At 33.6% G+C, this 25,100-nt stretch overlaps 1 protein-coding gene across 6 annotated transcripts; it reads right to left on the reverse strand.

Moving 5' to 3' along the window:
• Positions 1-6,079: 6,079 nt before the first annotated feature.
• On the reverse strand, positions 6,080-21,114 carry LOC107956230 (chromatin modification-related protein EAF1 B). Of its 6 annotated transcripts, none has more exons than XM_016891951.2 (24): positions 20,771-21,111; positions 18,496-18,704; positions 18,317-18,371; positions 18,149-18,243; positions 16,593-18,054; positions 16,389-16,508; positions 15,933-16,199; positions 15,079-15,264; positions 14,801-14,881; positions 14,511-14,568; positions 13,929-14,440; positions 13,786-13,839; positions 13,321-13,378; positions 13,022-13,212; positions 12,868-12,921; positions 12,696-12,776; positions 12,289-12,414; positions 12,055-12,171; positions 10,983-11,071; positions 10,625-10,840; positions 10,173-10,461; positions 7,753-9,484; positions 7,306-7,373; positions 6,080-6,745 (listed from the first exon to the last, which is right to left on the reverse strand). In XM_016891951.2, exons 2-22 carry the CDS (start codon positions 18,636-18,638, stop codon positions 7,955-7,957), a joined length of 5,784 nt encoding a protein of 1,927 aa, XP_016747440.2. In that variant the 5' UTR covers positions 18,639-18,704; positions 20,771-21,111; the 3' UTR covers positions 6,080-6,745; positions 7,306-7,373; positions 7,753-7,954. The 6 variants fall into 6 exon arrangements, with proteins under 6 accessions (XP_016747440.2, XP_040952456.1, XP_040952454.1 ...); XM_041096522.1 differs by lacking the exon at positions 6,080-6,745 and having other exon boundaries at positions 6,815-7,373; positions 7,753-8,529; positions 8,731-9,484; XM_041096520.1 differs by lacking the exon at positions 6,080-6,745 and having other exon boundaries at positions 6,815-7,373.
• Between the last annotated feature and the right edge of the window lie 3,986 nt (positions 21,115-25,100).

Consider the following 25,100-nt stretch of genomic DNA (forward strand, 5'->3'; position numbering starts at 1 on the left):
TTCATCACAAGCACATATATAATTTGATTCGAAATAGGCCAAATTTAACTAATCTCATACACATATATAGTCATTTTTCTCATATAATCCAAATTACCACATTAAGTAACTTCACTTACCTTATTTTTATTTTTATTTTTTTTCAATGAACATATAAACCTCATACCTACCTGAATCATTTAGTTTAATTTCACATTCGGACTCGTTTTAGCATTGCTCGTTGAACCATTCAGAATTGTTAAAGATACTCGGAAACACATATATCACATACAATGTCATATCCCAGATATGGTATTACATGTTATCACATATCAATGCCTGTGTCCCAAACAGTGTCTTACACGATCATATACGGTGTCAATGTCCCAGACATGGTCTTACACGTAATCTCATATTGATGCTAATGTCTCAGACATGGTCTTACATGAAATCACAACTCGGAAGTCCTAACTTCATGACATACGTATCCTATACTATTCCTATTATTCATACGGGGCTTTCGGACGTCGTAATTCAATCAATTCAAGCTCAAAACAGGTCATCCCATACTCAGTTAAATTCGGCAACGACAACTCATCAATTGTACAAGGCATTTAATTTGTAAAATCATACTTAATATATATACTCTTTCAGACAGTGTAAAATCATCAACAATGCAAGTCACTAAATCAGCATAACAGCATCACATTTAGACAATGTTATTAGCCCAAAACGGACAGCTTAATTAACACCAATTGGCAGCATAACAACATTTAAATTTGACTGTGAAATCAACAGATTCGGATAGCTACATTTATTAAATAAAACAGCATAAATGGCAGTGCATTGAACAGTGAATTTAACACATTCGGACAGCTACATTTACTAAATGAAACAGCATAAATGATAGTGCATTGAACAGTGAATTTAACACATTCGGACTGCTACATTTACTAAATAAAACAGCATAAATGATGGTGCTTTGATCAGTGAATCTAACACATTCGGACAGCTTAATTTTAAGCTCCCTATAATTTAATTAGCGTGTGAATAACATATACAAATGTTGCATTTAGAGCATGTTTTAATCAACTTAAAGAAGAGGAATTAAATGCTGAAATTTCCAGCATTCGGACCGCAATTATCTCTTTTGGATAGAGACAGGGTTAACATTTAACAACTAATATTTTTTCTTAGTTACAACAGCAGCAGACCAATTACACTAGAATTTACTGCACGTTCAATACAACAATTACATGCTGAAGCAATAAACATTCATGCGGCAGATTTCGACAGCAACTTATGCATTTATTCATCAAAATTTTTCTTCACTTCTAACTGCAGTATTTTGATAAAAATAACATGTATTTTAAACTACTAAACTCTGCTTAACAGTCCTTATAGCCGAACATTACTTACATGTAATAAATATATTTTAAACATAAAAATTTTACAAAATTTCCTTTGAAGAACTTACCTTGGATACGGAACGAACGGGTCGGATCGACTACTCAATAACTTTCGGCTTTCCCCGATCTAACTCCGATTTCTTTCTTTCTTGATCTAAATCAATTCAAATTTAACTTATTTAATCACAAATCCATTTAATTTCATTCAAAAATACCTATTTGGACATTTTTTCACTTTAGCCCCTAACGTTTCATATTTATTCAATTTAGTCCCTATTTCACAAAATCACAAATTACACAAAATTTCAATACACCCATGCTTAGCCGAATTTATTAGGGGTCCCTAGCAGCCCAAAACTTGCATTTATTTCACATTTCAACCACTCAATTTACACATTTCTCAATTTAATTCTTAATAAGCATTTTTATCAAAAAATCACTTAATAAAACATGATAATCTAACATCAAATATTTATTTTCCATCATCAAACAACAAAAAGCTTGAATATTCATCAATGGCATTTTACAAAATCACCATCAAATTCAAAAATTAAAGCATGGGCTAGCTAGAATACAAAGCAACAATCTCAAAAACGTAAAAATTATCAAAAATCGAGCTCAAAACATACCTCAATCAAGAACAACAATGGCCGAACCCTAAATGAGCAACAATGGCCTTTCTTCTTTTGATTTTCTGTGAGAATGATGAGAAAATAAGCTTAAAAATTGTTTTTGTTTTATTTATTATACATTAATACATAGTTTACCATTTTACCCTTGGTTATTAAACCATTTAATCATCAAGTATAAGGCCATTAATGTCCATTAATCTTATCAATGGCATAATAACATCATAAGAACCTTTGGTTTAATAAACCATAACAAATAGACACTCTTAACTTATAGCATGCTACTCTTACATTTTACGCAATTTAGTCCTTTTCTCTAATTAAACATCCAAACAATAAAATTATTTCACAAAACTTTTACACATATATAATCACATGTTGTAAACACAAAAAATAATATTAAAATAATTTTACGACCTCAGATTTGTGATTCTAAAACCACTAGTCTGATTTAGCTAAAACCGGGCTGTTACATAAGTTATATACCCAACATGTTAATTTTCAGCCTAGTACCATAAGAGAATATGTTTTCAATATATTAAAGCATGAGTCACACGCATAGTGATTCCCTTATTCAAAATTAAGGTAAATCACAACATAAATGTCAGAAGTGAATAAATCCATAAACGAGTCTAAAATAAATTCAACTTGAGTTGTTTTAGTCTAACGTTTTATTAATCTATACAATCACATCTATGTCTCTTTATCTTGTGACAATCCTGCTTTGATAGCCAAGATAAGCTATCTTCCTAATTGGACTTATAGACAACATAATGATTCTTCGTTATTTGAATCATTTACTCAATTTGATTATGTAGACTATAGGCAATTTAGATTACCAACTAAGATATCTTCTCACATTACAATCTGTCATATAATAGAACTTCATATTAGTTGAGCCTTAAGTAATCAAAGAGCTTATATTTGTTTATACATTTTTCTTAAATTAAGGACAAACATATAAAAACTAATTAAATGAACATGTGGTAATTTTACGTATTCAACTAATCTAAAAAATTACAAACAATTACGACGAAACCACTACACTAAAAGCACAAATTCTAACACAAACTTAATCAATTTATCATCCAACATCTTTGTGACCCTAAAAAATCTATTACCATACTTACAAGTACATCCAATTTTTTTTATCATTTTTGTATTGTTCTCAATATTTTATACTTGCTATACCAAAAAAGAAATGCTAAAATCATGTACAATATTTAATTTTCCTATAACAAAATAATAATGCCTTGAATAATAAAACTTTATATCTGGATTATTTTGAAACATGAGCAACATGTATCTAATTTTGATGTACTTTTTTTCATTCTCTTTCTTGCACATCTTTGTTTCGCAAATCATGCCCCTTTTGTTACCCATTCTTGATAAATGAATGTACGTAAGATTCAAAGGCACAAGAGAAAACTATACATTCAACTTTGATATCCTCATAAAAGATCAAATGAAAGAGAAAAAAAATCAGAAAACAAATAAATACTAAAATAAAATAGGTTGAAAGGTATATAAGTCCTGAACTTTGGCGGAAAAAATCAATTAAGCCTCTTTATGAAAAAAAAAGTATTGAATTTAGGCATTAAACTCTCAAATTGCATCAATTAAGTTTTTTAATCAACAATTTCTGTCTTTGACTGCTAGAACACTGATATGGTCATTAATATTGCTAACGCGACAAAATTTATTTTCTTTTAAAAATAAAAAAAATGTTATTTAAAACTTTTTGACTAGGATGTACCTAGACATATGGTCGTCCAAGTTAGATTCATTTCAGACTTAAATTTTCTAAAATACAAAAAATTTATTTTTTTAAAAATATTTATATATTTGTAAAATATTATTAAAATTTATAAAAAATACTAAACAAATTCAAAAATATTAAAAAATTAATAAAAATCATTTAAAATTTAAGTACAAAATGAATTTGGAATATGGTTTGAGACAACCATAAGTCCAGATTCATTCAAGAGGATTTTTCTAAATTATATAAAGCTTAAAAAAGGTTTAATAGTATTATAAGCCTTCGAAATTTTTCAAAATATCAATTTAAGCCCCTCCGAACTTTTTGCACCCAATTGAGCCACTGAACTAACAAAATCAGTCAAATAGGCCCTTTGCCTAATGTTGACCATTATATTTAACGGCATCAATGACATGGGTGTTAAGAGACACCATTTTAGTACCGTTTACTGACGTGGTAGTGCCACATCATCATCAAATGCTAATGTGACAGTGATACGTCAGCAAAAAAATAAAAAATAATTATTTTAAAATAAGTATACAATGAATCTAGACAACCTATTGTCTAGATTAATTCTAGAATTATAAAAACATAGAAAAAATTATAAAAAAATCATTAAAACTTATTAAAACTTATAATAATTATTAGAAATTAATTAAAAACCATAAAATTTAGAAAAAAAAATAATTTATAAAAATTTTTAGGAAATTAATTAAAAACCAAAAAATTTTATAAAAAATATTTTTTTCCAAAATTTTATAAAAAATTATTTTTCTCATTTTTATTAAATTATTTGACTAATATAAATTGTGTTTGTAAAAAAATATTTTTATAAAATTGTATGGTTTTTAATTAATTTCTAACAATTTTCTAAATTATTTTTCTAAAATTTTATGGTTTTTAATAAATTATTTTTAAATAAATTTTACGATTTTTAATTCATTTATAATAATTATTATAATTTTAATCAATTTTAATGACTTTTTATAATTTTTATAAACTTTTCTATGTTTTTATAATTCTAAACTTGAATCTAGATCGTCCAAATTCATTTTGTACTTATTTAAAAGTAATTTTAAAATAAATTTTTATTTTTTGTTGATGTGGCTGATGTGGCACAATCATGTCAACAAATGATGCTAACATGGCACCATTAACGGCCACATCAACATTGTTGTTAAATATTAACAACGTTAGTCGTTAGTCAGAGAGTCTATTTGGCCTGTTTTGTTAGTTTAAATGCTCAATTTGGTGCAAAAAGTTTGGAGAGACCTAATTGTTTTAAAAAAGTTTGAGGGCTTAAAATACCATTAAGCCTTTAAAAAATATTGAAAATTATATTTCTTTAAAAATATGATATGTGTATCAATATTTTAATTCTATTGGTACCTTTTAGGATATATAAAAAATAAAAAAAAATTATTTCAGAAAATAAATAAGTATAAATAAAACTTAATTTTTTTTAATTTTACGTGTAAAATGTTTTTTTAAATGTGAATATATCCAATTAAAAGAATGTGTATAAATTATTATTTTTACATGTGTAGCCTAAAATGTTCAGATAATTGGACATATTTATACTTTTTTTTTTACTTTGCATGTTCAATTAATAAAATTAACATTTATTTTTATATATTTATTGATTTATTTATTTTCTAAAATATTTTTTATTTTTATATAGTTTAGAAGGCACCAATTGAATTAAAACATTGATAAGCATCTCATATTGTCAAAGATTATTTTTTTGGTATTTTCTAAATTTTATATAAGTTAGAAAAATCTTCTTGAATGAATTTAACATATGAGTGTCCAAATTTAGTTTAATACTAAACAACAATATGTCCAAATATATTATAGAATGAACTTTTAAATAATTTTTTTTATTAATTTTTTGTTTTTTTTTTAACTTTTGAATTTTATTTCATATTTTATAAATTTCAATAATGTGTACAAATTTATAGATTTTTTAAAAATATTTTTCTTTATATTTTTATAAAAATCAAATCACTCGGACAATCATTTGTTCAAGTTCTTCCAATCAAATTTTAAATATTTTAAAAAAATAATTTTTTTTTACAGAGCACGATGTTAGCACCATTAATGAGCGCTATAATAGTTAAAAACAAAAAAACGTTGATTAATAGGCTTAATGCAATTTGAAAGTTTGAGAGTTTAATTGAATACATTTTTGTAAAGGGATTTAATTAAATTTTTCGGCAAAGTTCAAGGGCTTAGATGCCCTTTTGCCAATAAATTATATTTATTCACCTTCGGTTTAAGAAAATTGCAAAAAGAAACTTAACAAAAAAACAAATATTAAAACATAATATAAATGCAAAATAATAATAATAATAGTAATAATAATAACCTCAGAAATTTCTTCTCATTCTCCCTCAGCTAATAACAAGCAAAATGGAAATGTATGATTTCCTTGGCCCTCAGTGATTTGTTTCTTCTAGGATCAAAAGACAATTCTTTCAAGTCTATTTCTACTACATCCTCGTGTTCTTATAACCACCATTGCTTGCGTCCCACCAAGAACTCTCAATGATACGGGACAGGGGCCCTTCTTCCTCCAACCAAGGGCTCTCATGGAGCATTTTATGAACTTTCCACATTTGGTCCCCCAATTTCATGTTTCTCTTTATTTATTGACAGCATACCGTGGATGAATTTCTTCCTTTTTCTTCATATATCAAAATTCGTATTTCTTCTCTACCTTTTCATTTACTGCCATTTTAAGTGGTAAATGATTTAGAAGATTCAAAAGAGTTTCCCATATGACATCATCAATGATGAAACTTTGTTTTCCGCGCTTTTATTCTCACTGTTTATGTCTGCACGATCCGCACAAGAAACATTGGCACCTTCGACACCATATAAATTTCTGTTCTTTTGAGGAAGTCAGCTGCCCAGGCAGTTTCCTACCCTTCTTTTTCATCAAAAGGATCAAAGATTTGGAAATACAGCTTTAAAAGGATTCTCCGTCCCAGTTTAATTTGGAAACATATCAAACAATCATTCATCAACACAGCAGGAAATGGAAAGGGATCAGTTTGAATTTATGAAAAATCTGACTGTAAAAATATAATTACTACAATGAATTCATTGCGTGCTCTCTAACCTGGACATTGGCAGTGCAGTCTCATTCTAATAATATTCACAAAATTAAATTTCCTAAGCCTTTTTTGCCCATAAGAATCATTGCTATCTGGTTTCATCTGTAAGCCCTATAGAATACATGCACTTTTTTATCTACTGCCAACAAAAACCATAAAAAGAAATAGCCCCCCTAGCCACATCAGCAGACAGACCATGGAAAAGACAGGGGAAGAAAGAAATGGGAGATAAGACCTATCTACAAATGCCTCTACATCTATCTATCTGTCTCCATCTTCCTAACTCTCTGTTCTAGACCAGCTGTAATATACACAATCCCAACCCCCCCCCCCCCACCCTCCAAAAATTTAAATAAAACAAAACTAGGAACAAACCAAAAAGGTCCATTCTTTTCCTGTGAATTTCTAACCTGCTGCAAATAGCAACCTCCGGTTTCAGACACTGCTACGCCCAAATGGATGGAATAACCAACATCATCTGCATTTAAGCAAAAAAAGAAAAACCCAGCTCAATTAGTGTCCACTCTCTATTCAAGTTAAGTCTAGATACCAAAGAAACAAACATACGGAAAGATATAGAGGATGAAGCAACAACTGAAACAGCTGGCACTAAAAAGTAACCATCCATAAAATAAGTTCGAGATTTAGGCCTTCCATCAAGAGAGTGCATGTGAGAGGGAAATAGTCAGAGAAAAGCTTTAACAAACCAATTAAGCAAAGAGGGGCTACCATTTATCATCATTATAATTTACAAAAACATGATAATTCTACATGCTCATATTTTTGCCTAAAGTATTCCAATCTAACATATAATAACACCATATGGCATCTGCTTAAATCTGTAAATCGGTATTTACCTGTACACAGGGGTTACAAGAGCTTCCATACCAATCATAGCAAGACCCACTGCCGTTGGAACTGCATCATCACTAGATTGCTTCATTCCATCTTAAAATTAAAAGGCTTGTGATACAGGCTGCCCTGCACTGCTTGCAGAATCAGGCTTGCTGTTGTTATTAGTGGCTACCGCTGCGATGGCAGCTGTTGGGAAGAATTACGCTAATCTTGTTGTGACTGCTCTTGTGATTGGAAGTGTTGTTGAGTAGGTGGTGGTATATGAGATCGTTGTGTCTGTGGCTGTTGCGTCCACTGTGCCCCAACATTATTCTTGTCAGGGGGTAAGCAACCCGATAATTGTCTCTGCCCTAACCCTTGGCTGACAAGAGGTACAGGATCATTACCCATTGAATCTGTAAGAGGGCTCCCTATGGATCCAACTTCAGTGGCCACAGTTGGCATAGCAGGACCATACTCTGGTTCTGGTGATTTCCACTGAAGTCCAGCAGGAGAAACAACTGAGACTGCATTGTTAGCTGAATCAATGGCAGCCTGGGGCATTTCCATGGTTGTGGTCGTACCCATCTGTGGAGCACTGTTCAAGGTCTGTTTATCAGCATGGGCTAGCTCAACTTGAGATTTGTTGGGAGGCTCAAAATTTACTTGTTGACTCCGTTGAAGCATCCTATGAACAGCAGGTCTGTTTAGATTAACCTGCTTTTGGTGTGTCTTCGATTGTAGCAGTGAATGCTGGTGGTTTGGACCCATGGCCGCTGGCAGGACAGATTGATGCACAGCTGATGGCATATGATCAGAAGGCACCATTTGAGAAATATTATCAGAATGGGGAGCCACTTGTTGCAGTTTCTTTGTAGAAGGGGCTGCAGCCCCAGAAAATATCTTTTGCTGTGGCTCAGAACAATTTGAAGATTGAGAAGAAACGAGAGCTTTAGATTGTTGGACAGGACTCAAACCAGACCTAGAACACAAGCCTTTACCTTGAATCAAGTGCATCATCTGCTCTCTGTTCTTGGCAGCTTGGTTGCCAGGGACCACGCCAAGGCTATTAAGATGAGCAGGATCACCAGAAGGATTCTGATGCACCAGCATGTTCCCTCTTCCCACTCCCTTCGAAAGTTTGGCTTGCTGTTGAGACTGTGTTTGTTGACGTTGCTGAGGGTGGTGCCTGCCAGATTGTTGAAATTGCTGCTGCTGCTGGGGCTGCCGCTGCCGTTGCTTGCCTATCTGTTTGTTCAACCCAGTAGCACCAGGTTGGGGGTTCCTACCAAGCCCATGAGGTGCCAATTGGTGTTTATGTTGTTGCTGCAATGACATAGGAGTCGTTGGTGAAGATGGTGTTAGAGGGGATAGCGAACCTGGCTGAGTAGAAGCCTGAGATTGAATCTGGGAACCATTCTGCAGAGAAGATATGGGAAGTTGGGTCTGAGGTTGGACATTTGGCATCAATGCACTAGATACAGCAAACTGTTGCTGTGGCTGCTGCTGCTGCTGCACTTGCCTTTCTTTAGTGAGGCACATGGCATATGCTTGTTGCTGTGACCCAGAAACATGATTGTAACCCTGATGATGAGCATGATGAGAGTTGTTCAGTGCATGGGATTGCTGTGGAGGCATTTGCTGCTGCTGCTGGGGTTGAACTGGATATGAAAAAACAGGTGGTGCAGTTGATTGATTAGTGTAAGCAGAACTCAACCCATTGAACGCAGGAATTCCCTGGCTGTTCCCTTGTTCCTGGATACAATGTCGTTGATTATTTATCATAATTTCAATGTAAAGTTAAATATGTATAAAAAACCCAAATCAAATGCATTTCTGTACCCAAAACTTTAAAGCATAAGATATGAGAATAATAATTTATCAAAATCAATGCTAAAGAAAGTTTTATTCATATCAACAACTGATTGCAAAATGAATTTTGCTTAGAGATCAGCCAGAACACCATCCAGCCTATTTTAAATTCTTGAACTGGAAATCATTACATCTGAACAATGCAATTATTTAGATACCCAGTGTTCATTTTCATTCTGCTTGTTAGCCAAAGAACTTTCGAAAAAGGTAAATTTTAGGTTTATAGTTGCAAAGAACTCACTATGATGGGATTGTTCGCAGCAAGCAATCCTCAGTCATTCGAAGTTGCAATTACCAATGAGATTAATAAACTATCACAAAGCATTTGATCAACATCTATCGTCCATAATTGACACAAAATATCAAATATGATTTAGACATGTAGGATGGAGATCACCACACTATGGAAATGGCCTAACTTAAAAATAATATACAATAATCATTTAGGGAAATATCAATGCCGATAATTGGTTTGTAACAATTAACCATTTGAATAAAAGAAGCACATACTGCAATAATATGTTGAAGCATAGACTTAATCATACTGCTCTTTGAAAAGTAAAAAACTTACTCGCATCATATGCATGGTGTCATGAGGCCTCAACATCGAGTTTCCATGACCAGAACCAGGTCCAGAGGGAATATTTACAGGGCTTGGCATTCCCACCAAATTGGAGAGCATGCAGCTGGAATTCAGCATTGTTGATGATGCCATTCCTCGTAAGCCTGGCCTTGACAAAGACATGCTTCTACTTATCCCACAAGTCATGCCCACACCATTTTTATTGGGTACCATGCGAACCCCACGATCTGATCCGGAAACAGCTCCAGGTAGAGATAAGTTGGACTGCTGCATATTCCTGCCAGAATCCAGGTAAATTTTGATTAAGCTGCTCATCAGCTGGAAAAGATGCTCTAGGCACACCATATCTACCATCCCTAAGTGTAAATATGATCGAAAATTTATGCCATTTGTATGTGAAGTGCATGCATTGAGAAGCAAGCTACACATTAGCTTAGTACCTCATGGATCCATTAAGTGGGGCAGACGCTGATGATATATTACTGCCATGAACCACTCCAGAAGATCCCTGCAGTGATGAATTTGCTCCAGAGGCAGGAGGCATTGATCCCACAACTCCTTGATTTGATATTGCTAAACCACCAGCATGAGAAGCTTGATATCCAACGGGTACGACATCTTGGCTTGATGCAATGACATCACAAAGTTCGAGAGGCCTTTATCCAGACCAAAAAGATTAAAAATGATAAAGCACCAGCATAACAGCAAGAACAATGAATAACATTAAAATGCAAAACTAATCAAGATGAATGAATCAACAAGCCAAAAAGTTAATAAAATTGGGACAGCAAAGCTTACATTAGAACTCCTCCATTTCGGTTATTCGGGCAGATTTTTGAAAGAGCAATAACATGAGAATTGTGGTCTGGCACTATCTGCTTTGGATCCTGGTTATCATGTTTCACAATACACAAAAAGATAGAAAGGCCAAGTCAGGAAAGTTAGGAAGAATCAAGGTGAGATAAACACAAATCTAGGACTGGTTTCAAGTATTAAGATTTGTAGATTTTGATAAACTCCATACGTTTAGCCACACCCCTGAATGCCACAACAATTTGAAACAGAATGTGAAATTTCTCTTACGGTACAATAAATTTAGGTTGAAATTTTGTTAAGAGTAAAACCTCCATGTTGAACAAAATGCAGCATACAGTAGGGAACATGTCAAGTTTAAAGACAGCTAAATCCAAAATTCATAATCTCCAATGTAGTAAAAAATACCATGGATGCTGATTAAACCTCTATTCTAAGACTGGAAGCAGAGAAGATGTCACCTTTAACCAACAGAGCACTTCTTTTATTGCTCTTCCACTTATCCAAGGAGCATTAATAGAAACTTTTTTAAGTTAGAGGTAGAGGACAATGAGACTACTGGTCTGCTTTTATCATCTTATCATTATTTTCATAATTTTTGCATAGCTTACTGAAAATTCAGCACTTTCATTTCAGTTTTGGAGCACTGACAACCCTGACTACAACATATGCAACATCATCCACATATTTTATCACTAAAAAGGATGACATCACACTGCTGTTGATCATGTAGCCCAAATAGAATGTAAATGTTGTCAGCTCACCTAGTTCCTTGAAGCATAGATTCGAATGTTTCAAAAGAACAGGAGTAGATCAAATCTAGTATATTTTAAGGCCCACACACCTTCAGAAATTAAATTAACATCGCAAAAAATTCTTCGAAAAGCCAATAGTCAGAATTTGCATCAAACTCATAAGAAACTACAAAGTTGAAATTGCCGAAGATAAAGACTAAACTTCAACTAGTTGATTAAATCATATTGATTTGTTCCTAAACTACCTACATGCCAGGTTCTCGAGAGATTAAAGAAATGCATTCTAAAATTCAAATATGTACCTGACTCCGCCGGTACTGTTGTTTCTTGCCAATAAGCATAATTTTTTCAAAATGCGACTTAAGAATATCCTCTTCCATCGGTCCTTGCAAATGTTGAAACAACTGTCTGGCACTTCCCTGCAAGAAATACAGAAGTACAAATCCATCATAGAAGAAATTAGCTTCATGGAATATGTACCCTATTACTAGATTAACAAAAGATATAAATCTACTAGCTTTTCAAAGAGAGAGGACCTTTGGAATGCCAGGCAATGTATATGACAGAGAACCAGAATCATCAGCACTGTCAGCTCCATCTCCGTTCCTATCCATTAAAATCTTGTGGCGTTCCTTACATTCTTTAGGCTTGCGGAATATGCACTGGATGCATTGAGAAGTTCAGGAGATTGTTGCCCAATGGGGAATGAAGAAAGTGGAAGGGACTAGCAAGGTGAGGGTAAAAAGAAGAAAATAGAAGTAGGAAGGTTGCCCTAGATATAGAAAGAAATAGACAAATCATTTTGCTCAAAAAGATCAATGAAAGAACGAGTTGCACTTTTAGAGCAATAGACACATCATTGGTTGCAATGCAATTTAGAATTATTTCAGACACATAGGAGTAACAGAATATATCTGTAAAAACATTTTGCTCAAGCGCTAACCTTAAATTGAAGGGTACTGTTGATGGCATCACTTACAATCTCCCAATTTGGACCCATGTCATGTACAAGGACAACAAGTGCCTGAATATTATACAGTAACAACTAAAGACGTGGTTGAAATGCTAACGGTGATTTTAAAATAATTTCAAGAAAAAATTTAAAAAATATTAACCTGATCTTCAAATAGTGACCATGAACCACCAGAACCAGGCAGATCAACAGACATCTGGAAGAAGTTTACATGGTTTCAATAATTAGACCAGAGCTATGACGAATATGAAGCAAATTATCAACCAGACCATAAAAAATGGGTGAAGACAAGATACCTTGTGAGTTTTGGCATTTCTACCCTTGTCACAACCATGAATTAATCTAATGATTTTGCTGGGGTTTGACATATTAGTCTTTTGGGACCCTGCTGGAAAAGGAATGGTTCCACTAGGAGGGAAGTCAAAAGCATTATCAGGTTGTTGCTTCATTATCTTCAGCTTCTTGGCATTATGTTGCCCATATAAATCTAATAAAAAGACATTTGAAAATGTTAAGGGTGTAGAACAAAACACCAGCAGATATATCCCACCAAGTAACCAACAACTAAATCAAATATGAGAAAAAAGTGCTTTACCACTGGTCCCATTAGAATCGAAATGATGACTCTCTAGTCTCTTTTTGGAATAATCCCTCTGCGAAAGAAAGAGCAGCATCACATGTGATTATCAATTAGAAAAGAGCACATAAGACAAAAATTTGGTGAACAAAGGGGAAGAGCGGAAGAACATGCAAATAAAGTTCCATGATCAATCATGAGAAGTAGGATGTCAACTTGGTCTGCATACTATTGTTCTGATGTAAAATTGAAGATGACCTTAAAAACCAGCAATACCTTTGAAAAATGACTCATGCTAAGATCCATAAAAACCTTAACATGGTAATAACACATCCAGACACGGAAAAATAAAAGATTTTACATTCTTAAACAACAAAATGAATATAGTAATCCTTTTAATGGAAACAAAATGATGAAGCAAAGAGAATAAATTTATTTATATCAAGATGGGCAAGTTGGCATGATAAAAATAACAAAATTCACCTTCTCATTGTGAACAGTAGATTCCAGTTGCCAACTCTGATTGTATGCAGAACCCTACCAGACACAAAATTCAGGCACTTTTAAAAACTATGAAGGCAAATAACAAAACCATCCATGTCAGTTAAAGTAGAAGAACTACATACAAGATTCTTGGCCTTTTTCTTCTTTGTAGGTTTTACCGGTGTTTCCACATGGTCGTATGGAAGCTGCCTTTCAAGGTCCATAATTGATTCAACCTCCATGCTTTTCTGGATCTGGAATCCTTCATTCAAAGCATTCTGATCATCCTGAAAAGAATTAGTATCCCCACTAGAAGCATCTGTTTTTGTCGGACCTTGTAAACCCCCAGCAGCAGGTGCACTGCTAAATGGACTTAAAACCCTCTGCCTGGAACCAGTACGCACACGTTTCATTGGAATTGGATTGACATTTAGACTGCTAGCAGGCCTTTTCCTTATCAACATGGACTGTTGGGCACAGTGTCTATGTGGAAAATCAGCACCCATTTCATAAGGTCTTGCAAGATATGATTTTATTTTCTTCCACTTTTTCTGGTTTAATTTCGATGATTTGCTATCTTCAAAGGCTCCAGGCAAATAGTAAGTACTTGTTTCTCCTTCTTCCTCATCACACTCAAAGTCGTCATATCCAAACTCTGAATTTAAAGAAGAAGTAAGAACAGGAGACCATTGAATGACAAAGAAAGGGAAAATACAAATTATTACCAGCCCCAGCATCATAAACAGATATTTCAACCTCCTCTTGCTTACTACTGCCAGTTTTCTAGGGATAAAAAAAAAGGAAAGAAGAAAGAAGAGGGTTAGTAAGCAAGATGGATCAGAAGTTCCAACAGCTGCTCTCTGTTAAATTAGCATAGATGTATAGTTCCATGATAACTTTGATGTATTTCCAGATGAACAACATCAGTTCAGTCAAGAAGTACGCGCCCTTAATTATATATAGGGGAAACAAAACAAAGGACATGTATAAACTCATTAAAAGGACCTATATTTACCTCAGTCTGTATCAAATAAGATTCAATAGATCTTCGGTAGGTTTCCATGGCACCTAAAGGAACTGCATAGAAGAGGCTTTCCTGAACATGAAGTACATAAAAAAGTAAGAGCAAAGAACGTAAAAATAAGAAAACATTTCCACAAGATAAGAACAGCAGAACTGAGCATGCAGATTTAAACATTTACAACCGATGAAAAGAGAAATCAAAAAGCAATATTTGAAAGGCAACAATAATGAGTAAATAAACATGAAAAGGTAAGAAAAATTAAGCCATACTTCAGTTAGGTTTTCATCCCAAGAAATGTCTATAATGCCCGAGTCAGATATCCTGTCAGGAGTTGCTGGAGCTTCAGCTTGAGGTGAGGAAACAGAGGAGCTGCTATATTTCAAAAATCTAAGAGCATATGCCTGAATAGCAAGTTTACTGTTCTTTCCAAAGTGCTGCTGGTCCTCATTCATATCCTGCTCCATAACGTGTTGCACCGAAAGATGAGAAAGAAAGTACAATATTTCAAGGATCTGATACAATATAGAACATGAATATGACGGAACTATTTGGCAATTTTTACAGGATAACCAACCGAAGGTACGGAGAAGAGCCCAAACAACTCAGACATATAACCCAATTCCAAATATTTAAGTATATACTTGGATTGCAGTTCCGGAATTCAAAGGCCTTTACGCATTTGAATTTGAATTTAATTTACCATCCAGAGCCTGTGAACTCAATCATCAAATAATCCACCAACCTCAGCAAGCCAATACACTTAAAAAACCATGGAGATCGTATTTACTAGAAATCACAATGAAGGTTCATAAAGGTTACAATTAAAAGAAGAGTAAAACCCACAACCCCCATATTTAAAATAAGTCACTTCCTCCCAAAATCAAGTGAAATTACCTTCCTATCAAGAGATTCCACGTATTGAAAAATATAACTTAAAAGCAGACAACTGATATGAATGATCATAAAAACCAATTATTGAAACTGAAGATTTTAAAAGAAACTAGCACAAAGCTTTACAGAAAATTAAATGTGAAAAATTATAATCATTACTGTCATCACAAGAAAGACATGCACAAACTGATTAAAATTAAAGACCAATTGAAGCCAACACTAAAATCGGTACCATATCAAGTTTTGCAGTCATGTTCTTAGGAACTTCATTGGCTGGTAAGTGCACTAAATCATGGCCACTTTTCTTTGGGCCAAGACTTGCATCTTTCCTATTTAGAAGCACCTCTGCTGAATGCCAAAAGTCCATGACGGCATTAGCAAGGCTTAATGCTACTTTTTTGAGTTTTGAATATTGATGTTGTTCTTCAAATTTCAATCGCGAAGTAAAAGCAACATGTCGAGATATTTGAGCAGCAGCCATCATCTTCCAAAGACGCTCCTATAAGCACATAAAGAAAAAAAGGGGAAGATTAGAGGCAAATTTTGTCAATACGTTATCTAGTCAACTGAATACAAGTACATTGATTGAGTAAAGGCAATAAAATTAAAAAGCTCTTAATAAAAAAGAAAAAAGGAACAAGAAGGATGCATAAATAAATCGAACTTATATTCTATACTAAAATAATACCTGAGCAAAATCATTTGCCATCCATGTCATTTCTTCAAGGACAAATTCCCAGTGAGATTTTTGGTGATTCTTCCAGGGTGAAGTACCAACAGATAGCTCTGCAATCCTTTTCTGCTTAGCCTGTTTACCATAGTTCCAGACCTTTTAAGCTTCTTTAAATTAGAAGGGCAAAAAAAAAGAGCTTAATCAACTATAACAGAACACCTGTATAATCTGTGCCTCTTCCAAGATGGAATCTTCATGTGCCTTGTCCACCACTTTCACATGATTATCCAAAAAAGATTGAGTTTCAGCAATAGGAGTTGAGGTTCTTTCAGACAAAGTCACCTCAGGAACCTCACAAATAGCATTATCCATTGAGCCCAGAGGCTTACTAGAAGGAAAAGTTTCCTTGTTGGAATTAGAATTATCAGCAGGAACAGTACTAATTTTCCTATCAGCTTCTGATACAGCATGACTGCTTCGTTGCACCTCATTGTTGGAAGGGCAAGTCAGCTCATTTTGCAATTCAGATCTAATTTCTTCCACTACTTTGACAATAGAAAAACTAAGAGTGTGCTTTTGACTCACAGAAGTAATAGTACCAGGAACAACAGCTGCATTATCAACAGCCTTGATCTCATTGGTTTCTTTTGCCAATTCACCAATAGATGAGTTTAGTGACTCCTCTTTTCTTGATGTTTGTTCCACGGGCTTTCCATTAGAGTCAATGTTTTCTGGATTAATACACACATCATTACCATTATTTACGTAAGTGTTTAAGCTGTTCTGAGTGCAAGAGGACTCTGAATCTAATCCCTTTGTCTCTATAGCTGCATCGTAATTTTTTCCTTCATTTGGTATGTTTTTCATATCTCTATTTGGATCAATAAACTCATTTAGCTGATTAGAACTTGTTTCATTGTCAGCATTTGCTGCAGCTGCACCAGTACCAGGTGAAGATTCAAGACCAGTTGGAACTACCTGCTCCTTCCTTCCAACAAGATCAGGTTCCTCAGAAGCCATTTTAACTGTAGATCCATTAGCCACCAATTGGGCAGGTTCATTAGGCAAGTCATCTATGAAGCTTTTGGAAGCTGTAACATCAACCTTGCTTTCAGATAGATAACATTTTGACTGGTCAGTAGTTTCCTCCACAGCCAGCCCACACTCCATATTCGACAGATTATCAGGACTTATCATCCTTGAAGCCAAATCAAGGTTCGAAATAGCAGATTTTGGAGTATCTGCGTAAGGTATGTTCTTGTCCTTCTGGTCATTTTTTTCACATGTTGAAGTCTTCAAGTCCTTTGATGCTATATGGGCAGATAAAGAACCATGACCACCTTGACCCTGAACCATATCTGTTGAACATGATCGAACTCCATCTCGATTTTTTTTGGACCTGTTCCTTCGAGCATATGGGCGAAAAATAGCCGAATCTTCTGATTCCTTAGCATTTCGAGTCCCATTTATCTGAGAAGATTGCTCTGATGGAACAACATTATTCCTCTTATGAGGATGCATAGACTTCCTTTCACATCCAGGTAACTCATTTTCACCATCAAAAAGCAAGAGATTATCAGCACTATTAGGTTCACAAATTGCAGGAACCCGTGGTCTACCACTACTCTCTATGGAATCACCATGAGGTGAAATAGTTGGTGCGAAACTACCTTTTGCTTCACTGTAAAAATTATGCATAGAGGAAGCATAAGTTATTTACTACAATACAATTTAGAACCATAGTTCTGTAGCACACAGCAGTATAAAGAATATACCAGGTAAGAAGTTCTGCTTGTTGATCAGTGAAAGAAATAGACTGGACGCTAACTGAAGCTGCATTGCCAAATTTGAAATCCAAGGGATTGCCACCCTGACAGCAACATGATTTATGGTGAATATTAATCTATAAGAAATCAGAAGCAGCAGAAGGTAAAAACGCATACTTTCTCAAGAAACTCTAGCTCCCTTCTCCTTTCCTCTCGAACATCATACTCCTGCCTGTTATAGACAAGAGCAAAAAACGAAAGAAAATAAGGTGCTTGTACATAGGGATGTGAACCAAGTGCACTTTTCTGTAAAATTAATAGGGTATGAGTAAACAAAAGTGAAACATAAATATGACCTAAGCTCTGCTTGAGCTTTCTCAATAGCTGCTCTGCACGGAGAAGTTTTGACATCAATCCCAACTCCACCATCAACCACCCGTCCCATGGAACCAATCTCAGCAATTACTAAGAGAGCAGGTCCTGAATTACATCCATGCATCCCTACCTAAATATCTACAGGCTGGCCCTTCCCATCGATGCAAAAAAAGAAGAGTGTTGGTAATACCTACAAAAGATGGTAAAAATAATTTTCTTCACTCAACCAAAGATTCAAGCTTGAAACAATTAGAAAATGCACAAACTGATATCATCAAAGTCACTCAACATAATCAAAAAAATAGGAAGTTTATACATTCTCATGTATAAAACTGATGTCATCAAACTGATATGTATAAAACTACCAGCAAAAAACAAAAGTAGAACACCCAACAAATGGAAACGAATAGATGAAAGAGAAGAATTATGCATGAAGTTTATACACTGACTACTATAAGAAGTATCATTGTACAAAGATTTTCAAGGGAAAGAACAAAGTGCAAAACAAACTGACTTGAACTAGATTGAGGCAATATTAACACTTCTCGGGGAAATAAAGGTGCTTCCTACTTTTTTTTTTAAATTTTCTCCGCAATGAGTTGTTAAATAAATATATCACCAAAAGAATATTGATTGCAAATCTTTCAACTTTCAACTTCCCACTCCAGCATAGTAGTTTCACAGCAACCGAACATAACAAAATTATCTCAAAAGGTTATCAAAGTTCACTCACCACCTTATATCTATTGAAAAAACAGAAAACAAACTTGTACTTGTATGGGAGAGGTTGCCACTAAATTTTGGATAGATAAAACGCCCCGTAAAGGAAATGCAAAGTCTGCCATTGATTGGAACGCCAAAAGCAAAGCTAAACTACATACAGACATAAGCATACACATAGGTACAGATGATAGCATGTACCAAAAAAGCTAATCCCCCTAGGATTTTCGAATTGGATGGCATGTTCAAAATCTTGGACAATTTGCAATCCAATTTGTGAAAATCTACAATCCTGCTAATAAATAGAAAAGCATGAACTTGAAGATAGAAACGGGTAATTTTTAATTTCACCTGTCAGTAAAACAATACAGTTCAAAAGTCGGTGGGAGAGCAAACCTGTTTCTTGCTTTCTCTTAACCTTGCAAGTGATTTAATGTAAGAGAGACTGAGAGAGTTTCTGAAAATTTTTCACTTAAATTATAAGATTTAAAAAATAATTATTGAAATATAATTATTAAGGTTAAAATATGTCATAAGTCCCTGTACTCTTCGTAAATTTAAAATTCAATCCTTGTACTTTTATTTCCAGGAATTTAGCCCCTCTACATTTCAAATTTAAAAATTTAAATTCAATTGTTAACACTATTAAAATTATTTTGTTACATTCATGTTCATTACAAAGCCATTTTTTAATTAATTACAAGGTTACCATGCGATTATTTTTTTTTTAATTTCAAAATGTCACACCAACAAATTTAACAAAATAATTTTAACAATGTTAACAACTGGACCTGAATTTTTAAATTTAAAAAGTAGAGGGACTAAATTCCTGAAAATAAAAGTACAAAGACTAAATTCCAAATTTACAGAGAATACATGTACTTGTGGCACATTTTAACCAATTATATTTAATAATAGGATTTTAATTAAACAAAAAAATGCATCTTCTTTTTCCTTGACATCATTTGTAAACATTATAATGATTGGTTAACATTAATTTTTTTAAAAAACTAATTAATTTTATTAATAATTTATACATATTTATACTATTATTTAATTATGTTTTTGTAAAAAATGTCTTAGGTTCCAATTAATTGTATTTTGTTCCTAGATCGAAAAGACTACCATATCAAATTAGATTTTAGGGAAGTAGCGATTTGTGTGCTGATTTCTGTTCCTCGTACCGGATTTGTTGGCATTCCAAATAACACCGCAAAGAGCTTTGGCACCAGCAAGTTTCTTCAAATTCCAGTGAACACAACCACTAGAAGTGGAAAATCGGTAGCTAAATAAAACAACAAAGAGCCTAAAGAACTTCACCAGCATTTATCTTCCAAGTAATGTTAATAAACATATAAGAAGACTACTTGCCCCGTAAATTCACAAGCATTCAATTGAAATGTCTGTATAAACCACGAGATAAACCCTAAACGCATTGAATCAATGGAATTGTGCCCTAATTTCAAACACTGACCAGATTCTAGGGTTTCCAAAACAAAAGGAAAAAGAAAAAAGAAAATTAGGCGCGAAAATAACCTGAATGAGGAAACTGAGTCAAACAATTGAGAGATAGGGCACAGCAAAACGTTTCCGCTATTTTTAATACTCTCGTTTCTTCTCCTTATCTCTGTCCAGGGTTTTTTCTTTTTTTAAGCTTCGAACTCTTCCTCAACGTCCTGCCCTCAATCAAAACGACATGAAATGACCCTAAAATACGACACCTCCCTGCAAATGCAAGCCATGGGCACGTTGTAGAGTCCTACTATTAAAAGTCCATATAAATTTTGTTCGTTTTGGCACTCAAAATAAGAAAAATGGATTTATTTTAATATTTTTTCGGGGTTTTTTTCCTGTGTAGGTTTTGTTCGTTTAGGCTGATTTTCGGGGTTACTATGCGAGTAGTCTCAGTGAGTACTGGGCCTGGGTTTTTAACTTGAGGAAGACGACGATACAAAAGGGCCTTTTTGGTTAAGTTCGGGCTTTTTTATCACTGGGTAAATATATATTTTGGTACTTAAACTTTATTTTAAGGTTCAAAATGGTACCTTAGGTTTTTTTTGTCCAATTAGTTACTTAAACTTGGCCTCAATGTTCAATTTGATAACTAAACCGTTTCTGATCCAATTAGATATTAAATTTGACCTTTTGATTCAAATTAGTACATTAACTTGACTTCATAGTTCAAATGGATTCAAGTAAATCAATTAATGTAAGTACTAATATGGACCAAAAGCCAAGTTCGAGTACTAATTTGAACCAATAATTATTGAGGCCCTTTCAGCAATAGGAACCTTTCCTTTAGAAAACAATGCCAATTGCAATGGCAACTATTCCTTGATTGCATTTGGAACATCGAGTACAGAAGATTCCAATGGTTGTTGAGCTTCGTTGGAAGAAATACTATCATTTGATTAACCTACTTCAGTAGATAGAAACCTTCTCAAGACAATCAATCGAATTGCTCCTAAGATGTAACTTTAACACAAGCCATTGTAGAAAAAAAACATTTTTTTAAAGCAAGAAAGAAAGGATTTTGAACAAAAGATAGTTTAAAATCATAGGGGATTTCTTGAGAGTCTAAGTTTCTATTAAAATGAAAAGTAGTGATAGAAACCTATTGTAACTTTAATAGGGTATTAAATACCCAAATAACCATTAACCATTGTCTTTATTAACTTACCCTCTAAAATTTGGAAATTTAAAATTACAAAATATTTTACCCACCAAAAAGAAAAGATTTCGAACCAATAACTCACCAAAAATAAGCACTTGCTAAAACAACATCAAGAATTAACATTTGGATGCCATCATTCAACCGCTAAATTTTAAACTCCATACACACCAATATAACTTCTCAAGGCTTCAAACATAGCTAAACCAACTGCCATTGTAAAGAGATCATCTAATTGATTTTCAGTAGGCATATATTTTAATTCTACAGTGCCATTTTCTACTAATTCTTGAATGAAATGATAGCAAGTATCTATGTCCTGTCCTATAATGCATCATTGGTTCATTGATATATTGATGGAATTTAAATTGTCATACTATGAAATTATAACTGGTAGTGTCACTCCAAAATCTTCTATCACATGTTTCATCTAAAGGAGCTAAGCATAACAACTACCTACTGCAATGTACTTTGCCTTAATTGTTGACAATGATCTTGATTCTTGTTTTTTTCTTTACCATGATACAAGATCGGATCTCAAGTAGAAACAACCTCTAGAGGTGCTCTTTCTATCATCCACATTGCCAACCTAATCAACATCACTATACCCCCACCAAGCTCATTATGTTATCTTTTGAAAGCTAGATTCTGAAATCTAGTGTTCCATTAACAAATCTCATAATTCTTCAACCTATCTTGACATAAGATTCTTTGGGATTTGATTGGCATCTAATACATACTCCAAAACAGAAACATAGATTTGGTCCACTTATAGTCGAATACAATAAGCTTCCAACCATGCTCCTATAAGTGGTAAGAGCTGTAACACTCATTGCCTAACCCAATCGTCGGGTCTGAGCTATAGGATGTTACCGAAGAAAATTACATCAAATTTCAATACATTTTAATCATTTTAACATGCTTTCAAGTATAAAACACATTTTAACCAGATGTAAAATCATTTCTGAATCTTATACGAGCTTACGAAAGCTCATTTACTAACCTAAGGTCAGTTAAGGACTTAATTGAAAAGTTTCAAAACCTGTGAGTTAACGTCACAACATCATGACCTTCACATCACGACATCATTACTTAGTGAGTTACATCGCGACTTCAAGAATTTTGATGTCACGGCATCATTCACTGTCAATCTATGTCACGACGTTGCCCCTGCTTTGACAAAATAAATTTGGTACATCTTACATGTTTTTAATCAAACATCTATAAACTTTCATAACATCTTTCCACAACCAAAACAATATCATTTCATATCAATCTATGCCAATTCAATCATATGAACATTTGAAACCAAGCATTTTATATGACATGCATCACATGATCATCATTTAAGCTCATCCAAGCCATTTATCCATCTAGTCATACCAAGTTACCTCATTCAAGCACAAATACATTTTTACCTATGCAATTTGAGAATCAAGAACTTACATGGCCTTAACATGAACCAAACAAAGCATAAGCTAAACTATAATTCATGCTTAACATTCAAACATACCATTTTCAAACCATTCATCAACTTACCTAACTACTTCACTTTGCAACCCTTAACATACCAAATCCATGCAAGTTTATGATCATCACTCCTAATAGCATCAAACATAACCAAAACCATGCGTCAAATATGTCATATTTCAAGCTTAACATACAAGTCCAACCATAGCCACAATTACTACATAACAATCTATTCAAAATGACCATTTACATAATAAGATGCCATTATATACATGCTACAATATTTAAACTCAAAATGAACATAATTCTATCGTCTTGATGATAGTGTGTGCTTCGCGCTGATCCGGTTCAGCAAGTTCCGCAAGTTGACGATCTACAAGTAGGAGAAACAACTAGAGTAAGCATATAAATGCTTAGTAAGTTCTATGATGTCGTGTTAAGATGGCGAAACGAGTTCATTTGAGTTTTGTGAACGCCATTGGGCGTATTATGTTTAGTACATCTGAATCTTTTTAAAAGGTTGAGTATCTTATGAGAGTTTGTGCTTATTTACCAACAGAATTTTTGTATATTGTTTGTAATTACATTTGGAACTCACTAAGTTCGTTTGAACTTACTTTATTATTTTCTTTCTCAGACAAGTTAGTAGAAAAAGGACTACGCCAAAGTTGTAGTTGCTCGTGAGCTACTTGTTTGTTTTCTGAATCATGCATGACCGTTTGAGCAGGTAGCGTGTAGAACTGTTTTGTAATAAACTTTCTAATAATTTACATCTTACACCAACTCACTGTTTTAAGAGAATTTCTACGTACTCCTAAGACATATGTTAAATATTAGTGAAATATGTTTTATGAGATCATCTTTAAGACTATACGCCAAACTGTTTTAAATTATATTTAACTGCCAAAAATGCACATGAAACTTTTGTTTGGGAAATAACTCACCTGGCATTTTATATAATCCTGTCGACTTTTATAAGGCTTCTGCAAGATGTTTGTTTAAACTATGTTTTATTTTACTTGGCGTAATGTTTATTTGATTGTTTCGTTATTATTATACTGGGTTTAACGCCAATTCGGGGGTATACACCGAGACCCTTAGAGTTATAAAAATTTCAAGTGTTTTTAACAAACTTAAATGGTTTTAAGTTGTGACATACCATACCTGGGTCTGGTGATCGGGCCAGGCATGGGTGTTACACAGATCCATAAAAATTACAAGAAAATGACTCAATTTCTATACTTAAAAATTGGCCGAATATAAAGGAGTAACTTTGGATTTTTCCTCAGTTTTTGGTTATGGAGGACGATGGCTTAATGAGGATGATGACGAAATGCCACTAACTTATGCTTTTATACCTTAATTAGTTACTAATTAACTTAGTTTAATTAATTTAACCATGGTTTAATTAACATAATTATCTCTTAAACATATATAATGTAGAATGTCATCATCCTCCACTAGGCCCTTATGGAAAATGGTTTAATAGCCATTTTAGATCTTTGGTTGATTACCATATAAGTCTTCAAGCCTTTTGTCAATTAAAATTTTATAGTGATTGGTCTTTTACAATTTAGTCTATAAGCCTTACTTAACTATTTAATCGACTAAGTTCCCTGACCATTCTTCAATATATTTTTATATTAGCTCTGTAAATATTCTTATTTTATATTTACGAACTCGATTTATAGAAATGGGGTTCTGAAACTGCATTTTTTATAACAC

The sequence above is a fragment of the Gossypium hirsutum genome, chromosome D07 (genome assembly GCF_007990345.1).
Source record: "Gossypium hirsutum isolate 1008001.06 chromosome D07, Gossypium_hirsutum_v2.1, whole genome shotgun sequence".
Classification (NCBI taxonomy): domain Eukaryota; kingdom Viridiplantae; phylum Streptophyta; class Magnoliopsida; order Malvales; family Malvaceae; genus Gossypium; species Gossypium hirsutum.